This window comes from Halichoerus grypus, chromosome 9 (assembly GCF_964656455.1).
Source record: "Halichoerus grypus chromosome 9, mHalGry1.hap1.1, whole genome shotgun sequence".
In the NCBI taxonomy this organism is placed as follows: Eukaryota; Metazoa; Chordata; class Mammalia; order Carnivora; family Phocidae; genus Halichoerus; species Halichoerus grypus.
This window is the reverse complement of record NC_135720.1, coordinates 3,870,546-3,887,197: the sequence shown is the minus strand read 5'-3', so window position 1 is coordinate 3,887,197 and position 16,652 is coordinate 3,870,546. Positions and strand designations below refer to the sequence as shown.

Sequence of the window (16,652 nt, the reverse complement as noted above, 5' to 3'; positions counted from 1 at the left end):
TTACTGATTTGGCAGATATTTAGTGTGCAATGTTTCACTTTGTGTAAGGATGTTCGTACGACAGTAGCTAATCTGCCCACAGCCCCAAACAACGTGAGTTCATCTGTGAGGGGTTCACAGCTTAGTGGGAGAGATGCATATAAGCACATGATAAAACGGATGGAGCGGTCTCTGGGATGGAGTTAAGTGATGGGCTCCGGAAGGGCAGGGGCCATGGATTCTGCAGGACAAGGAGGGGTCACAAGAGACCACATGTGTCCAGTGGGAGCCACACAAGTGCCGTAGGGCTCAAGTACATCGTCTGCATGGAGAAATGGTGACACGGTGAGAGTTCAAAGGCCTCGTGTCAGAACTGAAATGATCACTGGAAGGTAGTAACAAGGAAGGTCATGACAGATGAAGCCTGTTTTAGGACAATTGCTCTAGCAACAACGTGGGTTGCAGGGAGGTTAGGACCGAAGCGGAAGGACACACTGATCCATCTTTCCTTAGCAAGCTTTTACAATATTATTATTAATCATAAATAATTCTTTCCAAAGCCCCATGCTGCTTAGCTCTATGAAAGAGATTCTTAAAAGAAAGGCCTTGGAGCTCAGATTTCAATACCTGCATGCCAACCAGCCCAAGCTCACCCGGGTGGGTGTAAGTTACCACCACAGGAAGCCACAGGCATGGGCTGAATCATTCAGGGGATCTGAGATGACAAAAGTCAGTTGCCTCGAGCATTCACAACAGCAATGGCTGGGTATTTATTCAGGTACTTCATCGTCTACTGCATCAGACCACAGGCTAGGAAGCACAGTAGTACTGTAATTAAGAACTCAGGGTTTGGAGTCAAACAATTCTAGTTTTTAATCCTGTTCTTACTAGCTGTATGACAATGGACAAGTCACTTAACCTCTTTGATGCACATTACTCTTTGTAAAATGGAAATAAACGGATACCTATCTCATAGAATATTATAAAAATCAATGTGTTAGTATGTGCAAAATTCTTAAGTTTCTGATTTATTATAGTAAGTATTAAGTAATAAGTACTACAATATTTATAATGAGTACCTAATAAATGATGAAATGATTACTATGATGATGGTGGTGACGAAGAGGTCAAAATCTACCAGTAAAACTTCTGCAGCCGGAGCTAAGGGACAGAAAGGAAAATCAAACAAACAAATACACACATATGCCCAGAAAGAAATGTGGTAGCCAAAGATCACTTCTATCCATTCAGAATATATCTGCAGAAAAGGACAAGTTTAAGCTAGCCTCTGTGTGATTCATTTTAGCTTATTCGTAAAGGCAGTGTTGGATAGAAGTACCACAACTTTGCAGTAAATTCTACTTTGTGCAGACAGACTGGAAGAATGGCTTGTTAGCAGCTATAAGAAGTAATGAAAACGTCACAGGATCCCAGAATGTTGGGTATAAAGACAATTCTCTTAACATCTAAACATATTTCAAAAGCACCAGACAATTCAAGATTAATGGAATATTGAGAAAATTTTCTTAATAACAAGAAAGATTATTCCTAATTAGTCTGTTTTTTTTTAATTTTGACTTGTGAGTACTTAACATGAGATACTCACAGAAGGCAAAATACAGAAAAAGGGTGGCTTCAATATTCAAACTAATCACTGACATCTCATTAGGAAAGACAATATTCTAAATATGGATTTAATATTCCAACACTAATGGTTCTACCACAATTACTAAAATATGTGGGCAAGCTTTGGGTAAGAGAAAAGCTTACCTGCTTTCTTGGATGTCACTGTCCACACAAAATAGTCTCCTTACTTGAAGGCATTTTGCACTTTTTGTTTCAGTACCAAGCTACCTTTTTGTCCTAAGGAAACTCACTGACTCACTCTACCTAAATAATACTTGGCAGTTTTCAGTCTCCAAACTTTGCACTCAGTGTTTTGTGTCCCCTGAACTCTCTTGCATCCACATTCCGTACCTTCATGTGACCACCGCCAGCCTTTTCAGGAGATCCAGTGATGGGTGGGCAGGGACAGGGATGCATGAGGGGCAGTGACTGTCCTCACTGGGCTTATAATTCAGAGCAGGGGCAAGCTAAGCTCGCCAACAGAAAATTTCAATATAATGTGAAAAAACTAAGATACGTATCTGTTTGCGGGCTCGGGGGCCATGTAAAGGGGTGCATGGCTGTGCTCCAGCTGAGTCATAAAATAACTCCACTAGAGGACGTAATGCCTGAGCTGAGCCTTGAAGATAAGAAGTTGGCCCAAAAAGGCAGTGGGAGAATTACAAGCAGGAAGGATGCCGGCAATGACACAGAAGTAAGAAACAGTCTGCAGCCGAGAAGTGCAGCAGCTACAACAGTCCTAGAACACCCACACACCATTCACTAAAGATCTGAACATCAGTTTAGAAATGGAATTTATTGGGGCACCTGCGTGGTGCAGTCAGTTAAGCGTCTGCCTTCGGCTCAGGTCATGATCAGGGGGTCCTGGGATCGAGCCCCACATCGGGCTCCTTCCTCAGCGGTGAGTCTGCTTCTCCCTCTGCCACTCCCCCCTGCTTGTGTTCTTCTCCTTCTTGAATAAATAAATAAAATATTAAATAAAAAAAAAAGAAATGGAATTTATTCCTGACCCCACAGGACCCTTGATGACTTAAACAGGAGAATAACATGTTCAGACATGTACCTGGAAGATGGATTTGAGAGAGGCAAGCTTGGAGAAATGGTGGTCAATGAGGGAAAAAAGGTAGATAACAGATGGTGAAGGCAGAATGCGGGATGTCAAAGAAGCAAGGTCACTGGTGGACGTGCAGGAGGCTGGAGGAGTCAGAAGGGCCAGTTTAGCATGTGGTGGGGGTTCCCTCTGTCTGGAATGCCAAGGGCCCCGATCATCAGGAAACCAGTCCCGATACCCTGGTATTAAGAGGTAATGGGCAGCTCAGCAAAAGCCGAGAGTGTAGATAAGAAATAACAACACTGCTCTTACTTCATCCATGACTTAACCTCTTCCCACTGCCCACTCAGCAAGGGACGGCCCACTGCATCTCTCTCACCGAGACAAGTGAGGGCAAGCCAGGACCAAATACACACGCCTCCCGTCTTTGTGTGAAGTGATGTGTTTGTGTGTTAGACTGACATTAGCTTTTTATATATATTTCCTACTCTCTCTGTTTATTGACGTTGCCGTGTTCAGCCAGGGGGGCGACAGAGCCCCCCGGTCGCCCAGATCACCCATCGTCAGCGCGGGCATCCACCCTCAGGCAGCACCGGGGTTAACAAAACTGACGCGCTCACACAGACGCAGACGCACAGCTCTGGGAAGGCCTGACACGGAGCTATCTCCAGCCGTTATATACCAAACTATTTATCTTCTGTCAGGCCATGCTGCCAGAGGAAGGACAGTTCCAGGTCCACAATCCTCTGTGTGGCCACAGTGATAGAGATCTGCAGAGATCAGGAGTCAACGTGGTGAACACTGCAGATCAACTGAGGTCTCAGAGGTATCGTTGTGAGATAACAACATATTGTTCTCTTATTTTAGTGACTGGAATTTGGAATTTTTACTATTACCCTAGACTATCGCCTTAAATTGGTCAAGTCTGGAGTTGTCTTGATAAAACCTAAAACTGGCAGGCCTTGGCACCGGGATGTGGGGGTGGGGAGATGGGGGCCACCACCGGAGGAGAGGTACAATAATAAGCACAATTCTGGTCACACTGACTGCTGAGTTCGGGTGTCTGGAAACTGAAGTCCCCTGTGCCCTAGGAGTGAGAGCCACAGGCGACGGTGACCAGGAGGACTCCAGAGAGCAGCCCGGCGGAGCACTGAGACTGAGAGCAGCGTGAGAGCAGGGACTGGTCTCTGTCGTTACTATACCCCCTGGGCCTCAAATGGGGTTGGCAGCTGGGAGGAGCTCCACAAATGTTTGCTATTAAAATGAAATTCAAGGGGTAGTTAGAGATGGATCTGAGAAGAAATACTCCGAGAAGTATCATGAGCATAAATGTCAAATCAGCAGAGAGTACAGAAATTTCCAGAAAAAGAAGGAAACCTTTCCTGAATACTCCTGCCCACGGTGATGGGCCATCTGTTTATGATCCTGATACATCTCTCCCTGTCCCAACTCACACAGGAGGCTTTAGGTCAGTTCAGCATATGGATTCAGTTTTTAAACGGTGGGCTTTTCTGGATGTATGGCAATGCCCAGGGCTTCTTTCCAGCTTCTCGTTCTTGTGATCTTGAGGAAGCCTGTAAGCATGCTGAGTAACTGACCTTCTCTAGAAATGGAGAACACATGCGCCCTTACCATGCCTCATCACTGACTGAACCCCATCTCCAATACTTGGAATCTAACGATTCTTTGACACCTTCTCGCCAATAGCTTGCCTGCGCTGAATTCCCTGCCCTGGGTGCTGCTTCTATGTTCTGACCATTCTAGGAACACTATGTTGTGTAATGTAGAGCTGAGGGCTTGCTCAAAATGAGAGACCATTCTGAACCCCCGTTGTTGATGGCAGCAAATGGGCTAAGTCTCCCAGCACTGGGGTGGGTCCCGGCCTCTCCATCCCTACATGGTTTCAATCACTGCTATGTCACAGGGTTTAATTTTTTATTCTACCCAGCAGCATTGTACTTTATGCAATCCCTATTTCAAAACGAATCCTATTATATTTAAAATAGGGTTTCCAAAGAAACCTTATAAAGGCTATTAAAATTATTTACAGATTACATTACTAAAATATTGTCATAGTCAAATGTATGAATTAGGACATGGGATGCCAACGCAGTGAGTCTGAATTATCTCTACATGAAGGCATCCTGATGTCATTTTTGGCATTTACCCTTTGTCCTATACAAATAGTCCTGTATCATGAGGAAGATCAGAGTACACAGAAAAACTGTCATGAAGTTCTATAATGTTTGTCATTTACAAAAAGCACATTTCTATACACACACAGACACACACACAGATATGTACATACCCACACACATCTTTTATCCTGCTTAAATTACTAGGTAGGTAGGTATGTTTGTATCTACCTATCCATACATACATGTATCATTTTCAAACTAAAGAAAGGATTGGTGCTAAGGGAACATCAGGAGTGTGACTTCCTACTGCTTTCAGGGAGAGGACCAGCTGTGAGCAAGTGGAATAATCCGCTAGCTGCCGGATACGGCTTCCAAGTGCCTGAAGCAGCCCCCTCTCTGAAACCCCTCACTATTACCAGCACGTAGCCGGAATGACACTGCACTGAGGTCATCATTTACCTTCTCGGTCCTGAGGAAACAGGACCCAGTCAGGTGTGTTTTGCTGGATTTTGAAAAGGTCTGGGCATGCAATACTACCTACCGACCCCTGGGACAGTTGGGACCCAGACGACAAACAAGGCCAGTCAGGGAGAAGCTGAGGAGAGAAAACCGAAGCCTGGGTACTCAGAGGGAGGCCCGGGCCACACGAGGATGGGAGACTGCACCAGGGGCCAAACAGCCTCCCGCTCTGCAGCTCGCGCACAGCCAATCCTGCTGGAGTTGCTGCCGGGCTTTCTCACACAGCCCCGCGGAGCCCATGTCCTTCCTTAGAGGCATCTGCGGAAGACCTAATGGGACTTCTCTTCCTACACTGGTGCTGATGACAAGAAGAAACACAGAGTCCACTTTTCGGAAGTCAAAGCACATTTAAGAAATTGTCTAGGAAAGGAATCAAACCATCATGAAGTAGTAGCTACCTTGTGAAGGTGAATTTGAGGACGAACGTTTAAAGTGAAGACAGAACATAAGGAATAGCATAGAGGACATTAGGAGAAGGAAGGGAAAAATGAATGGGGGGAAATTGGAAGGAGAGACAAACCATGAGAGACTATAGACTCTGAGAAACAAAGTGAGGGTTCTAGAGGGGAGGGGGGTGGGTGGATGGGTTAGCCTGGTGATGGGTATTAAAGAGGGCACGTTCTGCATGGAGCACTGGGTGTTATACGTAAACAATGGATCGTGGATCGCTACATCAAAAACTAATAATGTAATGTATGGTGATTAACATAACATAATAAAATAAAATTAAAAAAATAAAGTGAAGACAGAGCATATATATCAGACGGTGAGGTGAGGTCTGCCCTTGTCTAGATCAAGCACCAAGAACATCTTAAAAACAATATAATAAAAAACAGAACACACACAAGAGAACTAAAAGGACTTTAGTGCACTTAAAACCTTGATTTGCCTAACTCTCAAGATTTAATGTTCAATACGTTTGGGTTTAAGAATATGATAATCCATATAAATAAATTTAATATGTGAAACAAACTTTGCCTTAGAGTATCATGTACTTAAATCAAAGCAAAAAAATATATATATATATATTCAAAATCTTCACCAAGGAGTCATCATCCAAAAAGCCCACGACTATCTAACAATGACCATACCTACAATGTTCTACAATAAAACGTAGCTGCTGTTGTTAGGAAGCCACACCAACATCCCTCATTTATGTATCAACCATGAGAACCTCTCCAGGGCGGGGGTGGGGGGGTTTGCTCACCTGGAGGATGGACACTGTCTGGGAGAAGTGATGCTGCTCCATGGTAGAAGTGGAATAGAGAGCTGCCAGAGGGTGATCGAATTTCTGCAGGTAGCTGTTACTGAAACCCCTGTGGTCCAGGTCATGACACAGACACGCGATTAGCAGTCCTTTGCGCTTCAAAAAAAATAACACAGTGCACGGATGTTCAAAACAAAGCAATGGATGTGAAGAGAGCACAGCTCATCACTCCTCTCATATGGATAGGCTCCTGCCCCTGCAATAGCCCACATCCTTAGGAATCTCTGAGACTCCAGATAATCTAGCTTTTTTTTTTTAAACATCTTTCTTTGTGTTTTTCTGCTTACGAACTTGACAACTGAATTATTCTTGAGTTTTCTGGTTCAACTCTGGGGAAAAGTGTAGGTGGTATCAAATTAATGCAAATGTTCCCAAGAATTACAGATAAAGCTAATCTGCACAAGGAGAGGACAGTTTCAGTGCTTCATTCAAAAATCCACTCAATGTTAAATTTCAAAAATGCTATTGCTACTATAGATAAAGAATATAACAGGCAAATCATATAGCATGTGACAAAATGGCAAATTGTACAGAGAAAGAGAAAAGGCAGAGCAGGCGGAAGCGGGCGAAGTGTTAAAGCAAGCAAGGTGGGCCACCGAGAGTCCACGTGAGCAGGCCGGAAGGTGAAGGGGAGAAGCAGGAGACCTGGGCGGGGGGAAGAGGCAGTGTTAGCTCATGCAGGTGAGCCTGCCCAGCCAGCAGGGTGTCGGGGGGTGGCGGGGGCTGTGGATGGGCACAAATGCCAGAAAGGGGAGCTGACCATCTTCTTCGAGGCCTTATTTTCTGTGGGAACCAGGGAAGGACTACAGGGTTCTAGCAGAGCACTGATAACATCTAACTTACATTTTTTAGAAGATTACCATGCGGGCAATTGTACTGAGAACAGACTCTAGGAGGGGAAGAGAGACTGGTGAGGAGGCTTTTGTCATAATTCAGGCAAAACCTTAGACCAGAGGCAGCACTGGGGGCTCAGCAGACGTGATGAAATCTGGCTGAGTTTTACAGGCAGGGTCAACAGGATTTTCTGACAGTCGGTGTGAGCCAAAGGGAAAGCAAGGAGGGGAGGGAAGGGAAGACAGGACTCAAGCACGGCTGCAAGGTGCTTCGCCTTGGAAAGTGCAGGACTGTCATCAACCGGCATACGGACAGTGGCAGGTGAAGGAGGTTGGAAGAAAAGGGTCAGGAGTTCAGTTTTAGATTGAGGGGTTCGGGGGAGATTTTGAGCTGATGGTTGTCTATTTTAGTTTAACCTTCTGGGGGGGGCAGGTCTCAGCTCGAGAAAGAGAAGTGCCGTGTATATGGCATTTTGGGCCACAAGACTGGCTGAGCCCACCACAGTTGTTGTTTGAGGTCAGAGGAGGCCAAAGGTCTGAGCCCTCAAGTATTCCACCTTCAAGAAGTCTGAGGGAAGAGAAATAGCAAAAAAACCCCAAAGCAACCCCCAAACCTGTGTGACCAGAAGAAACCAAGAGTGTTAGTGTTGGGTGTCCTGGAGCCACGTGGAGACAGTGACTCAGAGATCTGAAACGCAAGCGCTGACCCTCAGTGGGCAAGGCGCAGGGCACCATGGGTGGCCCAACCCAGGGCACTCTCCGGGGGTGGGGCAGAAGCCTGATCAAGCTGGTTTCAGAGAAAAAGGGAGGAGAGGAATTGGAGCCAGCCAGTGGGCAGCTCTTCTGTGTGTTTGTGGCAAGGGGAGGGCTGAGAAGTCAGGAGAGAGCTGAGTGCAGAGGCAGATCAACGGGGTGTGTTATGATGCAGGGAACAGCAGGGCGCTCCATGCAGACACGACCTTCCAGCAGAGAACAGCTGATGGAGGAGAGGGAGGGGAGAACTACTAGGGCAGGTCCTCTGAGGGGTGGAGGCGGTGCACAAGGTCAAGTGGAGAGACCGGCTCTGGAGAGGAAGCTAGTGGATGTGCTGGTGTGTGTGAAGTCAGAGCCCGCAGGGGGGATGCTCACAGGCAGGACGGGGTCTGCAGAAACCCCACAGGTTTAACTGGATGCCTCTGCCCTGCTCCTTTCTGATCCTCACTGAGCAGAACTCGTTCCTCCTGCAAACCTATTGGGCAGGGAGGCCTCCCCAGACCCCAGACTACCAGCACCCATCAACTGCTGGTGTCTGCATGGGAGCTGTCCTGCAGGCTCAGTGGTCTGAGGATAACTGAATTAGTTATGTCCTGAGTATTATTTTGGTTTTGGGTTATTCCCATATTTTCTGCTGTTGTGTCAACCATGATGAATCTGGTAAGAAATTTCAAGGTTTTAAAATCTTGCACAATAGGTAAAAGCTATTATGTACACCTTTCCAATCTTTTTTTACCTATTTGATTTTTATTGACATAATGTTCAATTGTTTTATTAAAATTATGCCAGAATCAAGCATGTGAAAATAAATTACGAAGTGAAGAAATTATCTTTGTTAATATATTACTTTAGCAAGATCAAATGATAATTTCTTTCTTTCAAAAAAATATTTTATTCATTTATTTGAAAGAGAGAGAGAGAGTGTGCGCACGAGGGGGGCAGTGGCAGAGAAAGAGGGAGAAGCAGACTGTCATTAACTCCATTACCATCCTCACCTTTCAAGCATTTCCCACATCCCACCTTGCTTCAACGGACAACAACATTTCATCACCCTGTTCAAGGGTGTTTTGAGCTCATATATTCCAAAAAGCACAATGAGATTCATGAGCTGCAAATATGTATACCATGAGAATTTCCTGGATCCTTAAATCCACTCAGGTTATTTGAAATGGAAAAAAAAAAAAAAAAAGATAATTTCTAATAGCTTTATCAGAGATTAAATATCCCTTTTAAAAAATGTATTTTAAATTTTCACACATATTATTTTGGGATTATTTTTAGCCAAAAGGACCTGAGCTTTTGTGAAAACATCATGATATAATTCTAAAGATGAATTAGGCACTTAAATGAGAGTTAATTTGTAACTGCAAAATTTTCTCACTTATCTTAAAATTTTCCATTTTTGAATGTTTTTTCCTGCAATGCACCTTCTGAGTTTCCTGCCCAGATTGTGAATTTGGTCTAACGGGATGGAAGAGGCACAGGACTGGCCCTGAGGAGCGCTGGGTTCTAGTGCGAATGTGCCCTTGAGAGAAGCACAAGTTCCTCATCTCCGTCATGAGGAAGCCCCTTCTCTGCACGGTCAACATGTCCTCTGAAGCAGGACACCAGTTTTACGGAGGAGAAGAGAGGGGACTCATCGCTGGGACCGTGTGGGGGCGAGAACACGCTGGCGGTGGGCATCACTGAGTGCTGAGCTAGACAGCGGTGCACGGATGGACTAGGCAGCCCCAGATCTCTGAGTGTGTCACCAGCTCTGGGCATGTCAAGTCAGGTCAGTCAGGGAAGCCTCACAGAGCCCACCTCCTCATGGGACAAGAGACCACATACACATTTGTGTCTTAACTGTATTTAATGATTCAATGCTCTGGGTTCTCAAATCAGTAGGATATGTCTACATTACCCAGGGCACAGAGCAAGGAGAAAAGCAGACTCTGTTTACCTAACAAAGACTCTCAGAAGACATAAGCTTTCACAGGAAAAAGAGACCATTAAACGAGTGTTCCCTGGGGGGAATATTTTGGTGAAGTTGGAATTTCTGTATCGACATTCCTTATACAGAATAATATGACAAATAATGGGCACAGCAACTTTAAAAGTGTGCTTCTACTAAATTACTGACCTGTCATAGAATCACACGTCCCATATCCATACCGGGAAGGTGCTCTAGACACAGAGTATTTAAATCCACTCAGGTTATTTGAAATGGAAAAAAAAAAAAAAAAGCGTGTGCACACGCACCTCAAGGTCGGTGAAGAGCCCGTGGTTGTTCTGGAGAATGGCGTACATGCAGTGAGCCACAGTGACGGCGTGTTTCCAGTTGTGATAAGGAACCCGCCGATAGTTTTTCTTCACAGACATAATAAAACGACACAACTTTTCAAGCTCAAAGCTGTGTGGAAAAGAAAGTGTTAGGACAGAAACTGGTACAGAATCAATACGTTCTAGCTAGAACTCTGGTTTAAACACGTATGTCTGCAGCCACACAGACGTGCACAGTGACGGAGTCCGGGAGCGCTGGGTCTCACTCACCGCTTCCCTTCTATTCCTCCAGCCAGTTAAGAGAGGAAGGCTCCTGCAGAGCTTCAGATCTGACACATTACCTGGCCTCGCAGGGGCGCATGCCAGAATCAGCAGGCGGCTGCCTGTCATTAACTCCATTACCGTCCTCACCTTTCAAGCATTTCCCACATCCCACCTTGCTTCAACGGACAACAACATTTCATCACCCTGTTCAAGGGTGTTTTGAGCTCATATATTCCAAAAAGCACAATGAGATTCATGAGCTGCAAATATGTATACCATGAGAATTTCCTGGATGAGAGACTATCCTTTCAAAATGGATCTGAAGTACTACGGCACACTCAAATTATTAAGTGGCAAATGGCCATACCAAAATCCTGACACAGTAAATAAAAAAGTGTGACATGTTTTTATTATGAAACATTGCTATTATGTTTTATTTTTATATTATCATGTATTTCTACTCATTTAAGGCCTCAGCAACTCCCTTGGGGAATTTAAGGCTGCTTAAAACAAAAGTACGTCAATATAAAACAGGGCTCTTTGAAATACCAAGGTGATGAGAGCTCATAAAACTTCTAAAGATATATAACCTTTTTTTTCCCCACTGAAAATTTTCAAATGTCCTTGAAATATAAGGTATGTCATTTTAAGAGTTCCAACTGGTAAAACTCTCAACTGATATCTAAGAAATAAGTGGAGCTAATTATCCCGTGTACATCCTTTCAAAAGAGCAATTTATAAAAGTCACGGACAGAAGTAAGAGAAGACACAGAATTCAATAGCAAAGGAACGACAATTTAGTTTCAGAGCAATTAAGAGCCCTATAAGCCATTTAATGATTAAATGAGTGAAAAAGAGAAAAAGAAAATTATTCCTTGCATTTTCAGTATGTATGCTGAAGCTGTAAAAGGTTAAGTGGAAAGTCCTAAAAGGCCCCTAGGGCAGGCCACGGGAGAGGGGAAGGACCCGCAGGGGAAGGGAGCCACAGTGGAGTTGCTAGGAAGGCACTCGGCGCGGAATTAGGAGACCTGTTTCCTTCACACCTGTCCTAACAGAAACATAATGTAGGCTGAAAGCTGATGCTAAATTCAGTGCATGTTTTCCAAAACACACTTTCAAACAGTATGTAATTATGTGGAGCAGTAACCCCTGCCTCTTCCCATTACACAGCCTAAGGTAATTTTCACCTGTGTTTTTACCATCACTTGGTAGACATGTGGTTGTTTGCCAAGGGACAGCCACCCTGGCGAAGAGCTCGGCAGGCTGGAAAGGAAATCCAAGAAGGCTATCAATCTGTCTAATAACCTCAGCCTTTTTTTATTTAAATATTTTGAAAAAAATTATTTATATATGGCATATTTTCAGATAATTATCAACCAAGGAAGTGACAAGGCATTTAGGCAGGGGGAAGAAGAGGTCATATCACTCAACAGCTTCAGAAGGAAGTTCTTAGGTGATTCATACCAGGATGTCCCACAGGACCGATGGACCATGTAGACAAAAATTCCAGGCCACATGTTTTCAAAAGGACCAATGTCAAAGTGGAATCTGAAATGAAAAGAACACGAGGTTGATTAATAAATATAATCAGGATAAACATAAAAACAAATAAAGAAAGTCATTTAACTTTTTGTCGATTAAGAAACTAAAAAAACACTGGGAGTTCAGCCATCCCTTTCCCTGTCTTCTCAGTCACATCTTTGTTGTATTTAAATGTTTCCAGGAGGAAATTCCACACATTCCCTTAGGAACTTAGCCCAATATTTAAGTCATTGCTTAATTTTCTATTAAACAATCTGTAAAAAATGATGTTGCGGTTGTTATCAGAGCAGTAAGAGTACAAAATAATTTTATTACAAATACTACACATTTTACACAACTCATAGACCGGGGGGCGGGGAGTGGGGGGGGGGAGACACAGAATCTTCTATTTAAGTCCAGAGGAAAAACTTCATAAAGACAAACATCCAAAATTATTACCTATTTTTCATTTGCTAATTTAATTACTAACATTTAACCCAAATAAACACAATGGTAAAATATTAAAAGAATCCATGTTCCTCTAGTTATACTTCTGACACCAAATGTGTGAGTTTTCCACACCAAGCAATCCTCCAACCCTCTGCAGACACCACCTGACGTCCTACAGTTCAATTTACTTCTCACACTGCCCGCAGCCAGCGCAGACCACGAGACTGCTCCCCCCGCCCCCCAACTTTAGGTGCCAATTGCAAGTCCTGGCCACCCATGCTTCTGACCACGGGCTATAAATCAGAGGTTTCCGCAAACCCCACCTCAGGGTTTATAATGCCCTGGAATAGCTCACAGAACTCAGGGAAACACTTTACTTACTACTGCCAGTTTATTATTAGGGATACGACTCAAGAGGCACATGGAAGCGATGCATAGGGCAGGCCATGTGGGAAGGATTGAGGAGACTCCATGCCCCTGTAGGGTGCACCACCCTCCCAGCACTGAATGTGTTCACCGACCTAAAAGCTCTCTGAACCCCTTGTTCAGGGTTTTTGGAGGTTCCACTGCATAGGAGCATTTGATTAAATCATTGGTCACTGGGGATTAACTCAACGCCCAGTCCCTGTCCCCTCCCAGGAGGTCTGAGGGTGGCTGAAAATTACAATCCCCAAACCACTTGGTTGGCTCCTTGGGCAACCAGCCCCCTTCCTCCTACAGTCCTTCAATAGCAAAAACTCAAGTGTGGTTGAAAGAGGTTCATGATGAATCACCCAGGAAATTCAAGGGTTTTAGGCGCTGTGAGCCAGAAACTAGCCACAAAGACCAAATATATATATTTCTTATTATATCACAATATGTACTATATATGAACCATTCAAAGATAAACTGAAGCAAAACAAAAAGTCATTTGAATAGGGCAGAACCAAACCATTAGTGTTCAGGAGCGGTCTGCTGAAGGAGCTGGCAGAGACCCCTGCACAGAGACGGGGCCAGGGCACAGATGGGCAATCGCCGACCGACCGTGGCTTCCAGGCCAGCTGGCTGTCCACGTCTGTGACACCTGCACTCGTTATTACTAAATCCTAAAATTCAGTCTGCAAATTTAAGATTATATGGAAACGAAAACTTTCAGACCTCGGATATCCAATGCCATCTTCAGCATTAAGTGCCGTATATACAGTGTAAAGTAGGCAGAAGACTAATGAGGAAAGCGAACATTTAACTCATTTCAAAGTGGTGTCGAGATTTTTTTTTCTAACAATAAAGAGATGTGGCCTTCCTGTCCATGATCTCTCATGAGATGTGGCGTCACCTGAGAAGGGACAATGGCAACAACGGAACCACACATGTGATACGGTGTTTGCAATTCTACTTCTGTACCCATGTCACTTTAGGCTGAATCAAATGAAAAATCCGTTCCTGGAGAAACAGGACAAGATTCTCACAATTCAATTTCTTTGCAGAGGCGCACGGGGAGGTTGAAGTGCATGAGGCCCTGCCACTCCTCTGCCGTGCAGATGCTATGGTAGGAAAGCTTCTCCATAGTCACCCGGTAAATGCACTCGGAATGACGGATTCGGTGATACATCTGGAAGGCAAATCCAAAAAACAAAAAGTAAAGCGAAATGAGTGTTTAAAGTAGTTACGTCACTGAGAATCAGAACTGGAACTGAAACCACCGCTGATCTACTAACTGCTCGTACCGTGCATTTCATACACACCGAAGATGCCCCCACTTGCGCCGTCGAAGATACAAAACACTAAGTTTACAAAACAATTGTATTTCCATTTTAAAAGACTTACTAACTTCTGCACCCAGACACTGTCCGTGGGTCCTGAGATTCCTTGGTATTTACCCACTGGTCCCTTCTTAGACACCCAGCCTCAAAACCCGTGAGAAATCAGTGTCTGCTGTCTCTAGGCCACGCGGTCTGTTCCCGCACCCAAACACACGGAGACAGACACTCCATCAGTCAGGAGGTAAGATTTTTTCCTACGTCTCCTTTTAAAAATATTTATTTTAATTCTTGGTGATGTCAAAGTCCTTTAGTCCAGGGAGTCTCAACAATGCTTGACCGTGAAGTCCATTATCAGTGAAAGAACCCTGGAGAGGACGCCCAATAAATGTACAGTCCTTTAGCAATTACGCGCACATGCACTGTGCAGATACACTGTTTACATTAAAGCAGAAATAGAAAAAGATAAAAATACAAAGTACTTCCTTTTAATATTTTATTACTGAGCAAGACTTTTTATTCTTATTAGGCAATTACAAATTTTATAATGAAAGAACTAATTAAATGTATGTTATCAATTGTCAAGTGTTTTCTTCAGTGATTTGTGAGATGGTGATGTTAAGGTCTGGGTTCACTTTGATTTATTTTAATACTTAAGAGATTTTCAGTTATACTATTTGAGAAAGATATGCCAAAAAGTATGTGGATCCAAACGGGATAAAGGACTAGCTGTCCTTAAACATCACACTTATATAAGGTTTTGTTCCCTAGCCACTAATATTTTTGGCTTAAAATCACATAATTTTCCATTTCCCCTGATGCCAATCAGTTAATCCTGCAAATGAATTAGCTGCATCTTTATATATTATCCACCAGGTTCAAAACCAATGAAACTTAATGAAACTCTTCATGGGGAAGATTTTAGTAAGTTAAAAGCTGTTTCATAAAGTCATAAAAAAAATTCCATTTTAAAGGAAGAAAGAGGTAAAAGGGAATAAAGAACAATGGAACAAACAGAAAACAAGATGGTGGATTTATACTTAAACATAAAATGTGATAGTAGAAATATCCTGGTTAAAAAGCAAAGACTGCCAGACTGAATAAAAAAGGAAGACCCAGCTTATGCTGTTTACAAGAATCCTACTTCAAAAATAAAGACCTAAATAAGGTAAAATGATGGAAAGGATATACCATATAACATGAGTCAAAAGAAAGCTGGAGTGGCTTAATATCAGATATAGTGTATTTCAGAGCAAAGACTATTATCAGGGATAAAGAAGGATTATTTCAAATGATAACGGGGTCCATATGTCAAGAGGACATAATGTTCTTAAACATCAGTTGGTTTTCACCAGGTGTGCAGAGGCAAGATGGTGGAGAAAGGACAGCAAATGTAACAAACTGTGCTGGACCAACTGGACACTCACATGCAAATAAATAAATGCAAGATGACCCTTACCTTTAACCATATGCAAAAATGTACTCAAAATGGATCACAGACCTAAATGTAAAACCTAAACTTCTAGAAGAAAACATAGGAGAAAATCTTTGTGACCTTGGGTTAGGCAAATATGTCTTTGGTAAAATGCTAACAGCATGATCATAAAAAGGAAAAAAAAACCAAGTAAGTTGGACTTCCTCAAGACTAATAACTGCTCTTAGAAAGAAACTGTTCACAGGACGAGTTTATTTGGAAAAGCAGCTGATTTCTTATTCAGTGTGAATGTCACTTGAGATTCCAAAGTCAGATTAAATACTGTTTATTTGAATATATCTTCCAAATAATTAAATATTGATTGTACTTTGTCATCAGAAAAGATCGGCACACTTGGAATATTTTTTTGTGAAGGATGAAATGTGCAATAATGTATGAATTCAACAACCATTCCAAGTACTTTGTCACAAGCAGCAAATGCGTGGACAGCACAATGGAAACAGGGGTCCGTTTCAAAGCTACCTTCGTAACTGTGAATCGTGTGGGCCAACGGGTACACAAGCCTCCTTCTCATACGGTTGAAGAACAACCTGGATCAGGTTAAAAATGTAAAGACAGAATTCCTGTTAACTTATTCATGACTTTTCAGGGGTGTTATTTTTCTTGTTTAAATTTGGGTTTAGTTTGGTATAAACATCGAATCATGTTTGCATCCAGGTTTTGTGATGCAACACTCAGCGGGTTAGAAGAGCTTTGGACCCGCGGAGCCAGATCCTCTAACGATACGGCCGAGTTAACTCGAGTGTCGACACTGA

The 16,652-nt window shown here is 43.3% G+C and overlaps 1 protein-coding gene and 1 pseudogene across 9 annotated transcripts in view; one reads left to right on the top strand and one right to left on the bottom strand.

The window, feature by feature from the left end:
- PDE10A (phosphodiesterase 10A) overlaps window positions 1–16,652 on the bottom strand; it is a 577,666-nt gene that overhangs the window by 37,746 nt on the left and 523,268 nt on the right. For all 8 annotated transcript variants that reach the window (XM_036122880.2, XM_036122883.2, XM_036122888.2 and 5 more), the window contains 4 exons: window positions 14,112–14,254; window positions 12,157–12,240; window positions 10,408–10,558; window positions 6,521–6,676 (listed from right to left, as the gene is read on the bottom strand). In XM_036122880.2, the coding sequence (XP_035978773.1) occupies window positions 6,521–6,676; window positions 10,408–10,558; window positions 12,157–12,240; window positions 14,112–14,254 (534 nt within the window). The remainder of the gene's footprint in view (window positions 1–6,520; window positions 6,677–10,407; window positions 10,559–12,156; window positions 12,241–14,111; window positions 14,255–16,652) is intronic.
- Window positions 1–16,652, top strand: part of LOC118555036 (26S proteasome regulatory subunit 6A pseudogene) — a 747,413-nt pseudogene that overhangs the window by 402,713 nt on the left and 328,048 nt on the right. The window lies entirely within an intron of this gene.